General features: G+C 48.9%; 1 protein-coding gene across 1 annotated transcript in view; it reads right to left on the reverse strand.

Annotated features, from left to right (window-relative positions):
- Positions 1–20,095, reverse strand: part of PIWIL2 (piwi like RNA-mediated gene silencing 2) — a 376,860-nt gene that overhangs the window by 231,897 nt on the left and 124,868 nt on the right. The window contains exons 7-8 of the mRNA XM_075346446.1: positions 18,673–18,783; positions 11,005–11,122 (exon numbers count right to left, since the gene is read on the reverse strand). Of these exons, the coding sequence (XP_075202561.1) occupies positions 11,005–11,122; positions 18,673–18,783 (229 nt within the window). The remainder of the gene's footprint in view (positions 1–11,004; positions 11,123–18,672; positions 18,784–20,095) is intronic.

A 20,095-nucleotide genomic window follows, 5' to 3' on the forward strand; every position in this document is an offset into this window, starting at 1 on the left:
AGGGATAGTCCTAGCTGCAGACCGGACTGTAGAAAGGACAGGAGGGTCGGCAAGGCCAAAAAGCCAAAGGATACTTCCGAGCTCGAGTCAGAGTGGAGATGACTTCAGGAGGGATACCAGAAGTCGACAAGATCCATGACTCAAACGCCACGCAGTCAATCTGAGAGCCGCAGGTTCTGGCGGAAGGACGGACCTCGTGAGAGAAGGTCTGGACAGTCCGGGAGATGCTATGGCACCTCTACGGACAGACGGAGCAGGTCAGGGTACCAAACTTGCCTGGGTCAGTCTGGAGTAATGAGAATGACCCGACGGCCCTCCTTTCTGATCTTGCGCAGGACTCTGGGCAAGAACTAGAGGGTGAAACAAGTTAGACAGACGAAGCTGGGACCAAACTTGAACCAGTGCGTCTGCCGCAAAAACCTGAGGATCGTGGAGCCACGGTTTGACGGCTGAGACAATCAGCCTCCCAGTTTTCCACGTCTGGGATGGGGGCTGTGGATATGGTGGACTAGAAGTCCTCCGTCCACTGAAGAATGCGATGAACCTCCAACATTGCCAGGCGGCTGAGTGTCCCGCCCTGGAGGTTGATGTAGGCAAACGCTGTAGCGTTGTCTGACTGGACTCGAATGTGCCTGGCCGCCAACAGATGGTGAAAGGCTTAGAGAGCTAGAAACGGAGCTCTGATTTCCAGCACATTGATCCAGAGGGCTGATTCGGACAGAGTCCAAGTGCCCTGCGCTCCATGGTGGAGATATACTGCTCCCCAGCCGGATAGACTAGCATCTTGGTGAGGATCACCCGGAACGGAGCCAGAAAGGAGCGTCCCTGAGACAGAGGGGACGAAGCCACCACTGAAAAGAGCCCCTGGTCTGTGGCGAAGCCACCGCCCCGTGGAAGGAGGAAGTCCGCTTGTTCCAACAGCGGAAAATATCCAGCCGCAGAGGACGCAGATGGAACTGGACAAAGGAATCGCTTCCATTGACACCATCTGATCCAGCACCTGTATTAGGTGCCTGATGGAACGACGTCGACCGCCAGCAGAGGGACTGCTGTTTGACTAAGGGCAGCTTCACAAGTGCCGACAGAGTCCCGAATTGCATCCCTGAGTATGTGAACTTCTGGGTCGAAGTCAGAGTGGACTTGGACAGAATGACAAACCACCCGAATTGGTTAGAATGGCGAGAGTGAGCGAGGCACTCCGCTAACAGTCTGCACTGGATGAAGCCCAGACCAGAAGGCTGTCCAGGACAAAAGGATCACTGCCAACCCCTAGAGGTGCAGGACCGCAATCACAGCTGCCCCGACCTTGAGAATACTCGAGGGGGGGCCGTGGCTAACCCCAAGGGAAGAGCCACGAATTGGACCATTCTGATTGCAAAACGTAGCCAACGCTGGTGTGAAACTGCGATTGGCACATGCAGATAGGCATCTCTGATGTCGATGGAGGCTAGGGAATCTCCTTGGGTCATTGATTGATCGCAGAGACTCTATACGAAACTGCCGCACCTGAACATGCTTGAGAAGCTTGAGATCCAGGTCGGAAGGCACCGCCCTCCTCGGGTACTAGGAATAGATTTAAGCAGAAATCTCAGAACCGTTCCCAGTCGGTAACCGGTACAATCACTCCAGTGGCCTGCAAGAATGCCACAGCCTGTGAGAAGGCGGCGGCCTTGGAGCAGGGGGGAGTTGACAGAAAAAATCTGTTTGGCGGGCTGGATAGAGTTCTATCCTGTAGCCGTGGGAGATGGTATCTCGCACCCACTGATCGGAGACGTGTTAAAACCATACGTCGCCAAAGTGGGAGAGCCTGCCACCGACCAAGGACGTTGCTGGCGTGGCTAGATAGCCAGGAGGAGGCTGACTTAGTGGCAGCATCTCCTGTTGTCTTCTCGTGCGCCATTTGGGTTTACGATCCTTGGCTGAGTCAGTGGACGAGGCCGAGGGCTTAGAGAACGATCAGATGGAGGAACAAAAAGAACGAAACCTCGACTGATTCCTGCCCTGGACAGGTTTCCTGGTTTAGGTTTGTGGCATGGAAGAAACTCTTCCCGCCAAGAGCTTCCTTAATAATTTCATCCAGTTGTTCCCGAATAGTCTGGTCCCAGCACAAGGGAGCCCATCAAGGAACTTCTTTAGAAGCATCCGCCTTCCGCTTCCGAAGCCACCGGAGCCTGCGGATAGCGAGGAAATTAGCCGAGGCCACCGCAGTGCGGTGAGAGTCTCCAGCATGGCGGACATGGCATAGGATGAAAAGACTGAAGTCTGGAAGTTAAGGCAACCATTTCAGGCAAAGGGTCCCTGTGAGGGAATGCATCTCCTCAAGAGAAAGCAGAGATGGCTTTGAAAGCCGCACTGCTGCAAAAGCTGGGGAGAACGAGGCCCCTGCCGCCTCCATACAGATTTGGCCAGAAGGACAACCTGGCGGACAGCAAAACCGTAAGTGAGGAGCCATCAGCCACTGATACAACGTCCGGGCTGAGAGTCTAAACACCAGAGGGACCACCTTTGGTGAATGAGCCCACTCCTTGACCACCTCTGGTGGAAGGGGAAAACTGTCATCAGAACCACGCTTTGGGAAGCGTTTGCCAGAGCAGACCCTGGGCTTGGTCACAGTGGCCTGAAAACTGGAGCGGTTAAGGAACACACCCCTTGTTCTCTTAGGCAAGGTAAACTGGTGCCTTTTTGCCAGAGAGGGTTGCTCCTCTGATACTGGCGGATTGAGGTCCAGTACAGAATTAATGTACAGTGGGAACCTTAGAGAGGTGCCGTCAGCCACTGATACAACTATCAGGGCTGAAATACTAGACACCGGAGGGACCAACCTTGGTGAATAAGCCCACTCCTTGACCACCTCTGGTGGAAGGGGGAAACAGTCATCAGAACCACGCTGTGGGAGCGTCTGTCAGGACAGGCTCTGGGCTTGTCACAGTGGGCTGAAAACTGGAGTGGTTAAGGAACACACTCCTTGTTCTCTTAAGGTATACTGATGCCTTTCTGCCAGAGGGGGATACTCCCCTGATACAGGCGGATTGAGGTCCAGTACAAATATAATGGACGCAATCAAATCATTAGCATCTGCATCACCTTCGGACCAATCAATGGTACATTAAGTAGCGTCCGAGCCCCCAGTAAAGACATCCTCCTCGTCCAGCGAGTCAGCTCGTGAATCAGAGCTGCGGGACGGGGAAGGACAGGGGACCCTGCGTCTCCATTTTAGGAGGACGGGGTCTGAGATGAAGAGTCCTCTGAGAGCTTTGCTGAGCGAGCCGTAGCAGCCGAAGCGCCCTAAGAAGGGGGCTAATGCATGCTCAGCACCACTGGAGCAGCTGGAGGGGCCACTGACGAGCCTCCAGGCTGAGGGACCACTGTGTTTATGTGCTCAGTACAGGCAGTACGAGTCTACATGCAGTGCGTACTAAGAACAGCCTTGCAGCCTTGCTCTGATGTGAGACATGCTGCAGAAGTGGGGGCTCTGTGAGGGAATGCATCTCCAGAATGACCCCCAGCAGAGTATATAAACAGAGAATATAAGCAGCTGCACAACTGGAGGTTGTGGCTTGCCAGACCGTTTAACATACATTTCTGTGCCCTCCAGTCCCCCAGCCCAGGCCCCCATTCGTCACAATGTGGTATCTCTGTGCCTATACAGACATTGAGAACGCTGAGAAAGAAGGGAATTTTGTTTACTTACCGTAAATTCCTTTTCTTCTAGCTCCAATTGGGAGACCCAGACAGTGGGTGTATAGCTACTGCCTCTGGAGGCCGCACAAAGAACTACACTTAAAAGTGTAAGGCCCCTCCCCTTCTGGCTATACACCCTCCCGTAGGAGTACGGATTCCTCAGTTTTAGTACCAAAGCAAGAAGGAGGAAAGCCAATAACAGTTTCAAAAACAAATTCAATCCGATAACAAGATCGGAGAACTTAAGAAACAACATGAACAACATGTGCACCCGAAAAACGAAACCCTAAGAACAAATAGGGCGGGTGCTGGGTCTCCCAATTGGAGCTAGAAGAAAAGGAATTTACGGTAAGTAAACAAAATTCCCTTCTTCTTTTTCGCTCCTAATTGGGAGACCCAGACAGTGGGACGTCCAAAAGCAGTCCCTGGGTGGGTAAAAAGATACCACATGAACGGGCTGTCAGACAGCCCTTTCCTACAGGTGGGCCACCGCCGCCTGAAGGACCTGTCTACCTAGGCTGGCATCTGCCGAAGCGTAGGTATGCACTTGATAGTGTTTGGTAAACGTGTGCAGACTCGACCAGGTAGCCGCCTGGCACACCTGCTGAGCCGTAGCCTGATGCCGCAATGCCCAGGACGCACCCACGGCTCTGGTAGAATGGGCCTTCAGTCCAGATGGAATCGGAAGCCCAGCAGAACGGTATGTGTGAAGAATTGGTTCCTTGATCCACCGCGCCAGGGTGGATTTGGAAGCTTGCGATCCCTTATGCTGACCAGCGACTAGGACAAAGAGCGCATCAGAACGGCGTAGAGACGCCGTGCGAGAAATGTAAATCCTGAGTGCTCTCACCAGGTCCAACAGATGTAAACCTTTTTCAAATTGGTGAACTGGATGCGGACACAAAGATGGCAAAGTGATATCCTGATTGAGATGAAAGGAAGAAACCACCTTGGGAGAAAACTCTGGAATTGGACGCAGTACTACCTTGTCTTGGTGAAACACCAGGAAGGGAGATTTGCAAGATAACGCCGCTAGCTCGGACACTCTTCGAAGAGACGTGACCGCCACAAGAAAAACTACTTTTTGTGAAAGCCGAGAAAGGGAAACCTCTTTCAAAGGCTCGAAAGGCGGCTTCTGGAGAGCAATGAGAACCTTGTTTAGATCCCAGGGTTCCAATGGCCGTCTGTAAGGAGGAACGATATGACAAACTCCTTGGAGAAACGTGCGTACTTTAGAAAGCCGTGCCAAGCGCTTCTGAAAGAATACGGATAGCGCGGAGACTTGACCCTTAAGAGAGCTAAGCGACAAACCTTTTTCCAACCCAGACTGCAGGAAGGAAAGAAAAATTGGCAATGCAAATGGCCAGGGAGAAAACCCCTGAGCCAAGCACCAAGCTAAGAATATCTTCCACGTCCTGTGATAGATCTTAGCTGAGGATGGTTTTCTAGCCTGTCTCATTGTGGCAACAACTTCATGAGATAAACCTGAGGCCGCTAGGATCCAGGACTCAATGGCCACACAGTCAGGTTCAGGGCCGCAGAATTCAGATGGAAAAACGGCCCTTGAGACAGCAAATCTGGACGGTCTGGTAGTGCCCACGGTTGGCCTACCGTGAGATGCCACAGATCCGGGTACCACGACCTTCTTGGCCAGTCTGGAGCGACGAGAATGGCTCGATGGCAGTCGGACCTGATTTTCCGGAGAACTCTGGGTAACAATGCTAGAGGTGGGAACACATAGGGGAGTCGGAATTGCGACCAATCCTGAACCAAGGCGTCTGCCGCCAGCGCTCGGTGATCGTGAGACCGTGCCATGAAAACTGGGACCTTGTTGTTGTGCCGTGACGCCATCAGATCGACGTCCGGCGTCCCCCAGCGGCAACAGATCTGCTGAAACACGTCCGGGTGAAGGGACCATTCTCCTGCGTCCATGCCCTGGCGACTGAGAAAGTCTGCTTCCCAGTTTTCCACGCCTGGGATGTGAACTGCGGATATGGTGGACGCTTTGCTTTCCACGCACGTCAAAATCCGCCGGACTTCCTGAAAGGCTTGGCGACTGCGTGTTCCCCCTTGGTGGTTGATGTACGCCACCGCCGTGGAATTGTCCGACTGAATCCGAATCTGCTTGCCTTCCAGCCATTGTTGGAAGGCTCGCAGAGCAAGATAGACTGCTCTGATTTCCAGAACATTGATCTGCAGGGTGGACTCTTCCTGAGTCCACGTCCCCTGAGCCCTGTGGTGGAGAAACACCGCTCCCCACCCTGATAGGCTCGCATCCGTCGTGACCACTGCCCAGGATGGGGGTAGGAACGACTTTCCCTGTGACAATGAGGTGGGGAGAAGCCACCAACGCAGAGAGTCCTTGGCAGTCTGAGAGAGGGAGACAGTCCTGTCGAGGGACGTCGATTTCCCATCCCATTGGCGTAGAATGTCCCATTGTAGAGGGCGCAGATGAAACTGCGCGAACGGGACCGCCTCCATTGCTGCTACCATCTTTCCTAGGAAATGCATGAGGCGCCTCAGTGAGTGCGACTGGCTCTGAAGGAGAGATTGCACTCCTGTCCGTAGCGAACACGGCTTGTCCAGTGGAAGCTTCACTATCGCTGAGAGAGTATGAAACTCCATGCCAAGATAAGTCAGAGATTGGGTCGGGGTTAGATGAGACTTTGGAAAGTTGATAATCCACCCGAAACTCTGGAGAGTGTCTAGTGCCACCTTCAGACTGTGTTGGCATGCCTCTTGAGAGGGTGCCTTTATAAGCAGGTCGTCTAGATACGGGATGACCGAGTGACCTTGCGAGTGCAGAACAGCTACTACTGCTGCCATGACCTTGGTGAAGACCCGGGGGGCTGTTGCCAGACCGAAAGGTAACGCTACGAACTGCAGGTGTTCGTCGTGTATGACGAAGCGTAGGAAACGCTGATGCTCTGGCGCAATCGGCACGTGGAGATACGCATCTTTGATATCTATTGATGCTAGAAAATCTCCTTGAGACATTGAGGCTATGACGGAGCGTAGGGATTCCATCCGGAACCTCCTGACTTTTACGTGTCTGTTGAGCAACTTTAGATCCAGGACGGGTCGATACGATCCGTCCTTTTTTGGGACCACAAACAGATTGGAGTAAAAACCGTGACCTTGTTCCTGAAGAGGGACGGAGGTCACCACTCCTTCCGCCTTTAGAGCGGCCACCGCCTGCAACAGAGCATCGGCTCGGTCTGGTGGTGGAGAAGTTCTGAAGAAACGAGTTGGCGGACGAGAACTGAACTCTATCCTGTACCCGTGAGACAGAATATCCCTCACCCAACGGTCTTTGACGCGTGACAGCCAAATGTCGCCAAAGTGGGAAAGCCTCCCACCGACCGAGGGTGTGAGAATCGGAGACTGCAAGTCAGGAGGACGCAGTCTTGGCAACGGTTCCTCCGGCTGTCCTTTTTGGGCGTGACTGAGACCTCCAAGAATCTGAGCGTCTCTGGTCTTTTTGAGTCTTTTTTGACGAGGCGAATTGGGACCTGCCCGGTCCTCGAAAGGACCGATAACCAGACTGACCCTTCCTCTGTTGGGGTTTGTTTTGTCTGTGTTGCGGTAAGGATGAGTCCTTACCCTTGGAGTGTTTGATGATTTCATCCAAACGCTCTCCAAACAATCGGTCACGAGAAAAAGGCAAATTGGTTAAGCACTTCTTGGAATGAGAATCTGCCTTCCAATGTCTCAACCACAGGGCCCTACGCAAAACAACGGAGTTGGCTGACGCCACTGCCGTGCGGCTTGTAGCGTCAAGAACAGCATTAATCGCGTACGACGCGAATGCCGCCATTTGCGAGGTCAATGGTGCTACCTGCGGGGCAAATGCACGTGTGACTGAGTCGACTTGCACAAGCCCGGCTGAGATAGCTTGGAGTGCCCATACGGCAGCAAAAGATGGCGCTAACGACGCTCCAATCGCTTCATAGATGGATTTCAACCAGAGCTCCATCTGCCTGTCAGTGGCATCTTTAAGTGCCGCTCCATCTTCAACTGCAACCAAGGATCTAGCTGCAAGCCTGGAAATTGGAGGATCCACTTTTGGACACTGGGTCCAACCCTTGACCACCTCAGGGGGAAAAGGATAGCGTGTATCTTTAAGCCGTTTAGAAAAACGCCTTTCCGGATAAGCGTGGGGTTTCTGGATTGCGTCTCTAAAGTCAGCGTGGTCCAGAAAAGTGCTTAATGTACGCTTAGGATATCTGAAATGGATTCTCTCGTGCTGCGAAGCTGACTCCTCTACAAGAGGAGCTGGTGGGGAAATATTTAACATCTTATTGATGGACGCTATAAGATCATTAACTATGGCGTCACCATCTGGTGTATCTAGATTGAGAGCGGTCCCAGGATCAGAATCCTGATCAGTTACGTCCGCCTCATCCCCCATAGATTCATCTCGCTGGGATCCTGACCATTGAGATGAATGTGAAGGCCCCTCATAGCGAGCCCGCTTAGGTTGCCTGGGGCCATCGTCCGAGTCAGAGTCTTCACCCTGAGGTGTATGTGCCCGTCCCGGAGCTTGGAGGTAATTCAGCTGAGGGGGACCAGGGGGCAATGATTGCACAGTGTCCGTGGCCTGAAGTACAGGCCTAGCTCGCAATGTGTCAAGAATTTGTGACATAGTGAGAGACATTCTGTCAGCAAAAGCTGTAAACTCAGTTCCTGTCACCTGGACAGCATTCACAGGTGGTACACCCTGGGTCACGTCCAGCAGAGGTCCCGACTGTGCAAGTGCCGCAGGGGCCGAGCACTGCACACAATGGGGGTCAGTGGAGCCTGCCGGTAGAAAAGTCCCACATGCGGTACAGGAAGCATATAATGTCTGTGCCTTGGCACCCTTGCGTTTTGTGGACGACATGCTGTTGGCTCTCTGCAATGTGAGAGAGTCTATAGCCAAAGGGCGACCAGCGCTATGCAGTACAAAGTATTTTAGCAGGAACAAAATACTAAGATTACTACTGGCACAAGAGGGGGTGAGCCCTGAGGGCTGCTTACCGCCCGCTGAATAGCGGGTAAGAGGCGCAGAATTCCTTGTCTGGGTCTCCCAGGCTCCCCTCTGCAGCTCAGCGTGTCAGCAGGAATGGCTGCCGGCGTCTGTGGAGAGGGGCGGTCCGTGGGAGTTCCCAAACCAAAGTGCGGGAAACAGTGTCCCCTCTGTGCCGATTGTGAGGGCTGGAGTATGTAAAAACGACTCCAGCCCTCAGCGCTGATGCACTGACCAGCGTCCCGCCCCTCTCCTGACTGGCAGGTCTGGGGGCGGGAACGAACGGAACCAGGCCGCAAAAGCCGGGGACTCGAGTTATCAGCGCGGCCGCCGTAAAAGCGCGGCCCGCGCTGAAGTCCCCGGCGCACCACAAGTGCCAGCCGCGCCGCAGTCCCAGCGGCCGGCGCGACCGTTTCCCAAAAATGTGCCTGCTTCAGCGAAGCTGAATGAGGCCATGGCACAAGCGCCGCAGCGCTGATGTCCCCGGCGCACTACAACACCCAGCATGCTGCGGTGTGAGCGCGAAATGCACGGGGACACAGAGTACCTTGAGGAAGCAGGGCCATGTCCCTGATGTACTCCGCTCCATCCAGCATCTTCTCCAGGGGCTGTAGATGGAGCACGGTCTCAGTGCCTGGAGACCAGTAAATCCCACTTCACCCAGAGCCCTGTAAAAAGGGATGGGGAAGGAATCAGCATGTGGGCTCCAGCCGCCGTACCCGCAATGGGTACCTCAACCTTACAAACACCTCCGACATACAGTGGGGTGAGAAGGGAGCATGCTGGGAGCCCTGTATGGGCCCTCTTTTCTTCCATCCGACATAGTCAGCAGCTGCTGCTGACTAAAAACAATGGAGCTATGCGTGCGTGTCTGACCTCCTTCGCACAAAGCTAAAACTGAGGAATCCGTACTCCTACGGGAGGGTGTATAGCCAGAAGGGGAGGGGCCTTACACTTTTAAGTGTAGTTCTTTGTGCGGCCTCCAGAGGCAGTAGCTATACACCCACTGTCTGGGTCTCCCAATTAGGAGCGAAAAAGAAATGGCGACCGGAGCGAGGAGAGGGGGCGGGGCCTACTCTGAGAGCGGGCAAATGAGGTATACAGGGAGGGAATCTGTCCTCAGTGAGGAGTGTCCGCTCCCTGTGCTGAACAGCCGCTGGGCGGAGCCACACTGTCCCTCTGCATGACTGACATGCAGAGGGAGTGAAACCGAAACTAGGCCTCAGGCGAAGCCGGGGCCTAGATTTAAACATGCGGCCAGCGTGCAGGCACCATCGGCGCGGTTCTCCAGTGAAAACTGCAGAACCGGCCGGAAATGTTACCACAGTTACATAACACACTCCCCCCAATAAATAAAGTACAAGGGGCCCCTGGAACGACCACTTTCTGTGGTAAAAACGTCTCAATACTTAGCTTTTGAGAAGCAGGTGCCAGGTCCCTGGGGGGGGTTAAATGCTCCGTCCGGCAGGATCCTGAACAGGGCTGCGGATGGAGACCGGTCTCCTGCAAAGCAGTGAGAACCGAGATGGCTCCCACTTCAAGCCAGAGCCCGAGGGATGGTGAAGGAGCGCGGCATGTGAAGGCTCCAGCCTTGTAAAATCAACCTTAACAGCACCGCCGACACAGTGGGGTGAGAAGGGACATGCCGGGAGTCCAGATTGGACCCACTTTTCTTCCAAATCTTTGAAATCCAAAAAATCAAAAATCAAAAATCAGAGAATGCATGTGTGTGTGTGACCTCCTGAACACAAAGCATTGAAACTGGCTAGGACTGGCTACCAGGGGGTGTATATGCTAGGAGGGAGGAGCTACATGTTTGAGTGTAGTACTTTGTGTGTCCTCCGGAGGCAGAAGCTATACACCCATGGTCTGGGTCTCCCATAAGGAACGATGAAGAAATCTATCTACTATTCAACATTTTTTTCCCCATAAAGATCAATCCAACTGCTGTGTTTGGAGCGGGCAGTGGCTCATCTTTATTGAGTGGTAAGCACGCTTGAGTTTGATGCCCCCCACTGAAGAGAAGACTGCAAAGGTACATTTAAAATCAATTAATTGTTTACATAATAGAATTGGCTAAATTGCCCTTTTGGCATTTCGCAATAACAAGTTGGGTTTTGCGTTATAGTTCCAGCAATCTGCCTTTGAAAGGTTCGCCATCACTGCTCTAGACCAACTCGTTAGGTTTAACTCAATGGACTTATATCTACCTTTAATCTTAGAATCTATAAAAACACAATTCTAAATTAAGATGCATCATACACAGCGTACTCTGACAGGGCGAGAAAGAATAAAACTATGTAGGCTCCCGATACCTGCGCAAGCTTGATGGGGAGGTAGAGGATTGAACCATCAAACGCTGTCACTTGCCCGGTCACAGAGCGATGGTCTCGTAGCATGCCAAAGCGCATACTCCGACATTCCACATTGGGTCTGTGCAAAACAAGAGAAAAAAAGGTCTGGATGTAAGTTTAAACTCATTAAAACAGACAATTTACCAATTTTAAGAACTTTTCAGCCCATCCCATACATTGTAGGGACATTCATGCCATTACTACCCCTTTCACTACAAGTCAATTGGGTATGCAAACAGGGAACGGCCCATACATGAAGGGTGCATAAAGAAATCAAATGGATTGAGTGTTTGCTCATCCGTATACAGCTCCTAAGAAGAGATGCTGCAAAAACCGATGACTGAACAGTGGGCACCATTACTGTTGTCCAGGAGGTAAACATCCACAGATGCGCTCATTGCTCCATTAATGTACATCACAGTTTGGCTGTTTTGCGGAAACCAATCTTTGAACCTTTAAAAAGTCATTTACTGTGAAATACAAAATTCAAATGTTCCTGAAAATTGGGGTCCCAAAAAGGTGTATACAGTGGAACCTTGGTTAATGAGAACAATCCGTTCTGGGAGTAGTGTGCTTGTTAACCAAGTTACTCGTTCAGCAAAGCAAGATTTCCCATAGGAAATCATTGCAATGCAGACGATTCGTTACACAACTTGTTCAATGTCCCATCCTGGTGCCCTATTGTGTCATTCCACACACGCACAAACACACACAAACACACACAAACACACACAAACACACACAAACACACACAAACACACGCATATATTATATGCTCACCTTACCTTCCGTTCCCTCGCCGGTCTCCTGGGACTTGCTGTTCTCCGGTACGGGCTGTGTATCGGCTTACCATAATGACGAGGGAGAAACGTCCGCTCCCAGCACGCTGACGTCAAAGGCAGAGCCGCTTGCCTCTGATTGGCCAGAGCGCTGCCTTTGAGTAGCGGTGACAGGAAGTTCCTGCTTCGTCGCTATGGATGCCGATGCACAGCCTGGAGTGGAGCGGAGCGGCGCACTACAGGACCCAGGAGGCCGGCGATGAAACGGAAGGTACACATATTATATGCTCACCTTACATTCCGTTCCACCGCCGGCGTCATGGTACTTGTAGTTCACCGCGAGGACGTCGCGATGTACCCGGGAACTACAAGAACCATGAGGCCGGCGGTGGAACGGAAGGTAAGGTGAGCATAATACTGTGTGTGTGTGTGTGTGTGTGTGTGTGTGTGTGTGTGTGTACATGTGTGTGTTTGTGTGGACTGCAAGTGCGGGTCAGAGCGCGGTGGATGTACGGAACCGGAAGTGTGTGCGGTGAGGATTTTGTTCGTACAGCAAGGCTTTCTCGTAAAGCGAGTTACAAATTTACAGAAAGCTTTGCTTGTTAAGCGAAATTCTCGTTAAGTGGGTTACTCGTTAAGCGAGGTACCACTGTAATTGGAATTTTGTACTTGCCATAAAATCCCTTGAATTCACTGGTGCGCACAGCACCGTGGGCATAATTCTGCGACTAAATAGGCTGACATTAAGGGAAAAAAAGTGCTGGCTCTGCCCGATGTGCTATACCCCTTCTCAGACACTAATTTTACTATTAATAATAATAATAATGATAATAATAATAATGATAATAATAATAATAATAATAATAATAATAATAATAAAAAAGGAACAAACAACAACCAGGAATCAACATGATCTGAATCCAGATGAAAAAGGAGAGAGATTAAGCTTTATTCACCACAGAATAAAGATGCAGATCAGAACGTGATCTTTAGACATTTTTCCATTTAATTAAAAAAAAAAAAAAAAAAAAAAAAAAAACACTTTTAGAAAATTTTGGCAGCTACAGATTTCAAAAAAAGTTGGGACAAGGATAAAATGTTGGAAAAGTAATTAGTACTAATTAAAAACAGCCAGGAGAACAATTTCACTTTAACCCCTTCACGACCGGCCGATTTTTCGCTTTCCGTTTTTTTGTCTGCCATTCTTTTTCCGAGAGACGTAACTTTTTTTATTTTTCGGTCAATCTGGTCAAGTGAGGGCTCATTTTTTGCGGAACGAGCTGTACTTTCAAATGAAACCATAAGTTTTACCATATAGTGTACTGGAAAACTGCAAAAAAATTCCAAATGCAGAAAAAAAATTGCAAAAAAAGTGCGATAGCGCTATTGTTTTTGAGATATTTTATTCACTGTGTTCACTATATGGTAAAACTGAAAACTGATGTGCTGGTGTGAAGTCTCAGGTCAGTGCGAGTTCGTAGACACCAAACAAATAGGTTTACTTGTATCTAAGGGGTTAAAAAAAAAACCAAAAAAAACCCGGAAGTTTGTCCGAAAAAAAGGCGCACGTTTTATGACATATTCCATGACACGTAGCGTTCTCATTTTTCGGGATCTATGGCTCAGTGACGGCTTATTTTTTGCGTCTCGAGCTGACGTTTTTAACGGAACCATTTATGTGCAGATGCCACGTTTTGATCGCCTGTTATTGCATTTTGCGCAAAATTTGTGGCGACCAAAAAACAATTTTAGCGTTTGGAAATTTTTTTGCCACTACGCTATTTAATAATCAGATTAATTGATTTTATATTTTGATAGATCGGGTGCTTCTCAATGCGGCGATATCAAATGTGTGTATATTTTTTTATTTTTTTAACCCTTTAATCTTCAATGGGGCGAAAGGGGAGCGATTTGAGCTATTAGGGTTTTTTTTGTTTTTTTAATTATTTAAAACTTTTTTTTTCACTTTTTATTTTACTAGTCCCTCTAGGGCAGTGTTTCTCAACTCCAGTCCTCAAGACCAACCAACAGATCATGTCTTCAGATTTTCCTTAATCGGGTTTTCAGGATTTCCTTAACATTGCACAGGTGATGGAATTATTCCCTGTCTAATATTGAGGAAAACCTGAAAACATGATCTGTTGGTGGGTCTTGAGGACTGGAGTTGCGAAACACTGTCCTAGGGGGCTATATGGATCAACAATCCGATCGCTCTGCCACATCTGCTGATCACAGCTATACAGCTGTAAACAGCAGATACGCTCACTTTCTGTTTCACTGGGCTCCGGGCCGAGTGAAACCGAAAGTAATTCATGTCAGCTACAGGAGTCATCACATGACCCTGTGCTATCATGACAACCACCGGAAGTCATGTGATCACGTCAAGTGACTTCCGGTATCGGCCGGTAAGTAAATGTTTACCGCCGGTGCCGTTATAATGTTGCTATCACATATTGACAGCGCCATTTAAGGAGTTAAACGGCACGAGCAGATAACGATTCTGCTCGTGCCTAGCAGGCACACATCTCAGCTGTGAAAATCAGCTGAGATGTGCGATGATCGCGGCATGCTGCCGGCGGCAGACCGCTGGGCAGTAATACTATGACCGCTAGGACGTAATATTACTGCACACGGTCGTTAAGGGGTTAAAGTCACATTGCTGTGTATAAAATGAGCATGTTAGTAAGGCAGAGTCTCTGAGAAGCAAAGATGGTCAGAGGTTCACCAATCTTGTGGAACAAGTTAAGAAGAATGTTTCTAAATGCAAAATTGTGGATTCTGAATACACTACCATCTACATTACATAACATCAAAAGTTTCAGAGATTCCGGAGAAATCCACGTGCACAAGGAACAACGCCAACAGTTGGTATTAGAGACATTTGGGATAAAACACTCAGAGGAAAAAAAAAAAAAAGTGTTAAAACATACAAGGTTTCTTTATTAGAATTAATAGTGTATGATCCTGATCTACTCTCCCTCATCTGCACTGTATTAAACAGCAGTGAAAGTCATTGCATGGCATCAGGAATATTTCCAGAACTGTCTGAACATTTTGCCATACAATTCACAGGTGCGAGTCAAAGCTCTATCATGTAAAGAAGCCAAATAGCAGCACAATCCAGAAATGCTGCCGTTTTCTCTAGGTCAAAGCTCATTTATAATCGACTGAGGCAACAAAAAAAAAAACCCTGTTCTGTGGTCAGATGAATCAAAATGTTCTTTATGGGAACCAAGGACACCACATCCTGCAGATTCAAGAGGACGGGGACCATCCAGCTTGTTATCAGCAGACAGTTTCTGCATCTGTGATGGACAGGGACCATCCAGCTTGTTATCAGCAGACAGTTTCTGCATCTCTGATGGACGGGGGCATTAGTGCCTATGACATGAGCAACTTATAAAGGAAAGGCACCAACAATGTTGAGCATTGTATAGAGGTTTTAGAACATCTGCTCCCATCTAAACAATGATTATTTCAGGGAAGGCCTTGCATATTTCAACTATGCTAACCCCGATACTGCATCCATCACAACATCATGGCTTCACAGAACAAGAGTTCGAGTGACCCTGCCGCCTGCAGTCCTGGTATATCAATACAAAACATTAGCCAAATTTAAAATTCAGCTAAGACCCTGCCTGTTGAGCAGCAAGAACATCAGACAGTAATGGGACAACGTTCCTCTCCCAAAACTCCAGAAATTGTCTCGTCACTTTCCAAACGTTTAGACTTTTTTTTTTAAATAAAGGAGGGGACGCTGCATAATGGTGACATGGCCCAGGAGCAACTTTGAAATCTGTTGTTGCCATAAATTTTAAACAACTTCGTTTTTTCAAATGAAATAGAAAAATGTCCAACATTCAACTTCTGAACTGCAACAGGAGGTAAGAGATTTCCAGAACTTTGCACTAGTGTTTACATTACGTCACAACTTTCTTGGAATTGGGGTTGGCTTTAGATCAGTGTCTGAGTAGGTATAGCGCACTGGAAGGAGACAACTTGTTTTTCCCCTACCTTTCCTTACTGTTAACTTCATTGTTATGGCAGTGTCAAGGATTAACCAAACTCAACACTCGGCTATCTCCGGCGGCTCCATTAAAGGGGTACTCCAGGGGGATAATAAAAAAAGTACTGTCCCTGCCCTCATACACTATGGAGCTGAGCTGGCCACTGTTCTTCCTATGTGCCACCCCCTGATACTTGCTTCTATCCAGTCTTAGAAGAGGGGATATGGCAGGTAGGAAGAGCTTGCAGCCAATTCCCCCTGTTCTCTGCTTAAAGGGAACCTGTCACCACTTTTTTGACCTATAAGCTGCGGCCACCACCACCGGGCTCTTATATACACCATGTTAGAATGCTGTATATAAGAGCCCAGGCCGGGGGTATAACATAAAAAACACTTTATAATACTTACCTAACGGTCGCACTGTGGGCCTAATGGTCATCTCCGTTGCCAGGTGCCGGTGCCTCCTCTGTCGGCCATCTTCGTCCTCTTTCTGAAGCCTGGGTGCATGACGCGGCTACGTCATACACACTCACCGGTCCTGCGCAGGTGCACTACAATACTTTGATCTGCTTAGGGCAGATCAAAGTGCGCCTGCTCAGGATCTGAATGCCGGCCAGTGTGGATGACATCGGACCCGTCATGCACTGCGGCTAAAGAAGAAGGAGAACAAAGATGGCCAAAAGAGGAGGCGCCGGGATCGGACAACGGAGACGCCCATAAGGCCCACAGTGCAAATGTTAGGTAAGTATTATAAAGTGTTTTTTTATGTTATACCCCCGGCCTGGGCTCTTATATACAGCACGTTAGAATGCTGTATATAAAAGAGCCCGGTGGTGGTGGCCGCAGCTTATAGGCCGAAAAAGTGGTGACAGGTTCCCTTTAAGTAAAGCGCTTTACACTGTTTACAGTTACTAATTTATTGATTTCCAAGTGATTTAAAGATACTAGGATTGCAGTGGCCAGCTCAGCTTCATAGTGTATGAGAGCAAGGACAGTACCATTTTTTATTTTTTTTTAATCTCCCTGAAGTACCTCTTTAAGAAAAAGTGGAGCAGAAGTGCACATAACTGACCAACTCTCCATTCTCAGAATCAGTGGAGTTCACAGAGATGGTAATTATAGTATGACCACCCACTGGACTCATATAAACCAACAAAAGGGCTTACAATGAATAAATTGCAAGGTATACCATCTCTTTTCCAACAAACCTATATCCATCATGCTGCTCAGCTTCTCCCTCTCTATACTGTGCTTTCCACAGATCGGATGACATATACAGCGTGACAATTCCATTTAAAGAAAAAAATTCCCATTACTTGGATAGGAGAGGATATCATATTCTATGCAGAGGGGAGGAGCTGGGGCAGACAGACTTTCTGCTGAAAGTCCTGAAATGAGTTGCACTTTATATCACACGTCAGTTCTCCATGAAAGAAAAATTCACACTGGAAATCTTTATTGCTAGTAACTATGTAATTCGCTGAGAACAAAATGTTGTTATCACTGGTCAATGGGAGCCAAAAATCAACCAATTAAGGGCTGGATAACAAATCACCACGAAAATCAAAAGTAAAAAAAAAAACAACACAATGCAAAAAAAAAAAAAAAAAATGGACCCAATCTGAGTGAATTTTATTATTGTGCGTGGCCCGACATGTCTGTATACCGTCCTGACAACCTCTGGACATGGTCCTAATAATCAGGACATCAGTGGCTCATTAGCGGCGTCAGAAGTATTGATACTGTCACACTGTACTAAGGGAGACGCTGAAGCTACAAGCAGTGTAGCTTCAGAGTGCTGTTAGCAGGCAAACCACCAGAGGGCAGTAGAGTAGTCAATAAACCAGGTCAGCAGCAGGAGGTCTCCTTAATAGCACAGGGATAATCAAATTGTGGTCAGGAATCGGAAGCCAGGAAGTGACATATGCAACAGAGGGGAGAGATAGAGCTGAAGTTAAAAACAAGTATATAGGTCAGATGGCGGGAAGTCCAAGTACAAACAAGGGAGGAGGACAAACAGGTCGGGACCGGGATAAGACAGACAGGGAAGGGTACACAGTAGACAGGATCTGGTAGTCAAGGACCAGGACAAACGGACGAACGGAGAAAAGTACAGGTCATAATGAGATAGCTGGGAGGCAGGACAGATCAGGTAACTCATCAGAGCCAGTAACACACGCTGCAGAGCATAAACTATCACTGGCACAGAACCGGAGGGACCGCACCAGGATGTAATGTACTGGAAATCAAAGTGAGGAAGGGAGTAATTAACCCCTAACCTGACCAGGCCAGAGCAGGGTAGAAATAATCAAACCACAGCGGTCGATAAAGATCTGGATCATGACAGATACTTAATGTCCCAAAGGTTCTCAATTGTATTTATGTCTGGGTAACGTGAGGTAAATCAATGGGTTGGTTATGCCGGAACAGCCTACACATTATGGGTACATGAGGCTGAGCATTGTACTGGTACGAGTAGTGATGAGTAAACTCGGTGGCTTTTCGGGTTCACTGAACTAGCATGCTGGGGGGGGGGGGGTAGACCGGGATCGGCGAGCAAATGTGATGCCGAACAATGAACCCCATACAAGTAAATGAGGATGATATTTTCGGGGCTGATTAAAGTTGTGGGCTCAGCGTGTGACCCACATCAAAAGCAAGGGACACGACATAAAAAGTACCAGTACATCGTGTCGTGAAGGGGTTAAATTACTTTGAGTTAAATTGTGAGGCTTAATTTTTTCCTTTCAGTTACTGAGCAGTGCACAGATTATGCATTTTGAACCAAAACCTAAATTATATGGATTATAAATGCTAGAAAACACCATATACTTATCTACTTACGTAAATGTGACATGGTACTGATATACAGCTTCATTCTTACAGAGGATCCTAATTAGGTTAAGGCCAAGCGGAGTGGAGGTTCCCTTGGAGCCCTGCTTAATCAGAGGTTCTCTGTGGAAAATAAAAACGTAGGATTCAAGGGGAGAGAAGTGCGCGGGAAGGGCTCCTCCAAGTGGAAGACAGGGGAACAGCACAAGAGATGGCAGGAAACATGCAGCGAAAACCTAGGGTGCCACAATAGCATATATTAACAAGGAATAGACAAAACAAAAACACACAAAAGAAGGGAATTTTGTTTACTTACCGTAAATTCCTTTTCTTCTAGCTCCAATTGGGAGACCCAGACAGTGGGTGTATAGCTACTGCCTCTGGAGGCCGCACAAAGAACTACACTTAAAAGTGTAAGGCCCCTCCCCTTCTGGCTATACACCCTCCCGTAGGAGTACGGATTCCTCAGTTTTAGTACCAAAGCAAGGAGGAGGAAAGCCAATAACAGTTTCAAAAACAAATTCAATCCGATAACAAGATCGGAGAACTTAAGAAACAACATGAACAACATGTGCACCCGAAAAACGAAACCCTAAGAACAAATAGGGCGGGTGCTGGGTCTCCCAATTGGAGCTAGAAGAAAAGGAATTTACGGTAAGTAAACAAAATTCCCTTCTTTTTCGCTCCTAATTGGGAGACCCAGACAGTGGGACGTCCAAAAGCAGTCCCTGGGTGGGTAAAAAGATACCACATGAACGGGCTGTCAGACAGCCCTTTCCTACAGGTGGGCCACCGCCGCCTGAAGGACCTGTCTACCTAGGCTGGCATCTGCCGAAGCGTAGGTATGCACTTGATAGTGTTTGGTAAACGTGTGCAGACTCGACCAGGTAGCCGCCTGGCACACCTGCTGAGCCGTAGCCTGATGCCGCAATGCCCAGGACGCACCAACGGCTCTGGTAGAATGGGCCTTCAGTCCAGATGGAATCGGAAGCCCAGCAGAACGGTATGTGTGAAGAATTGGTTCCTTGATCCACCGCGCCAGGGTGGATCTGGAAGCTTGCGATCCCTTATGCTGACCAGCGACTAGGACAAAGAGCGCATCAGAACGGCGTAGAGACGCCGTGCGAGAAATGTAAATCCTGAGTGCTCTCACCAGGTCCAACAGATGTAAACCTTTTTCAAATTGGTGAACTGGATGCGGACACAAAGATGGCAAAGTGATATCCTGATTGAGATGAAAGGAAGAGACCACCTTGGGAGAAAACTCTGGAATTGGACGCAGTACTACCTTGTCTTGGTGAAACACCAGGAAGGGAGATTTGCAAGATAACGCCGCTAGCTCGGACACTCTTCGAAGAGACGTGACCGCCACAAGAAAAACTACTTTTTGTGAAAGCCGAGAAAGGGAAACCTCTTTCAAAGGCTCGAAAGGCGG

This window comes from Anomaloglossus baeobatrachus, chromosome 4, assembly GCF_048569485.1.
Source record: "Anomaloglossus baeobatrachus isolate aAnoBae1 chromosome 4, aAnoBae1.hap1, whole genome shotgun sequence".
Classification (NCBI taxonomy): domain Eukaryota; kingdom Metazoa; phylum Chordata; class Amphibia; order Anura; family Aromobatidae; genus Anomaloglossus; species Anomaloglossus baeobatrachus.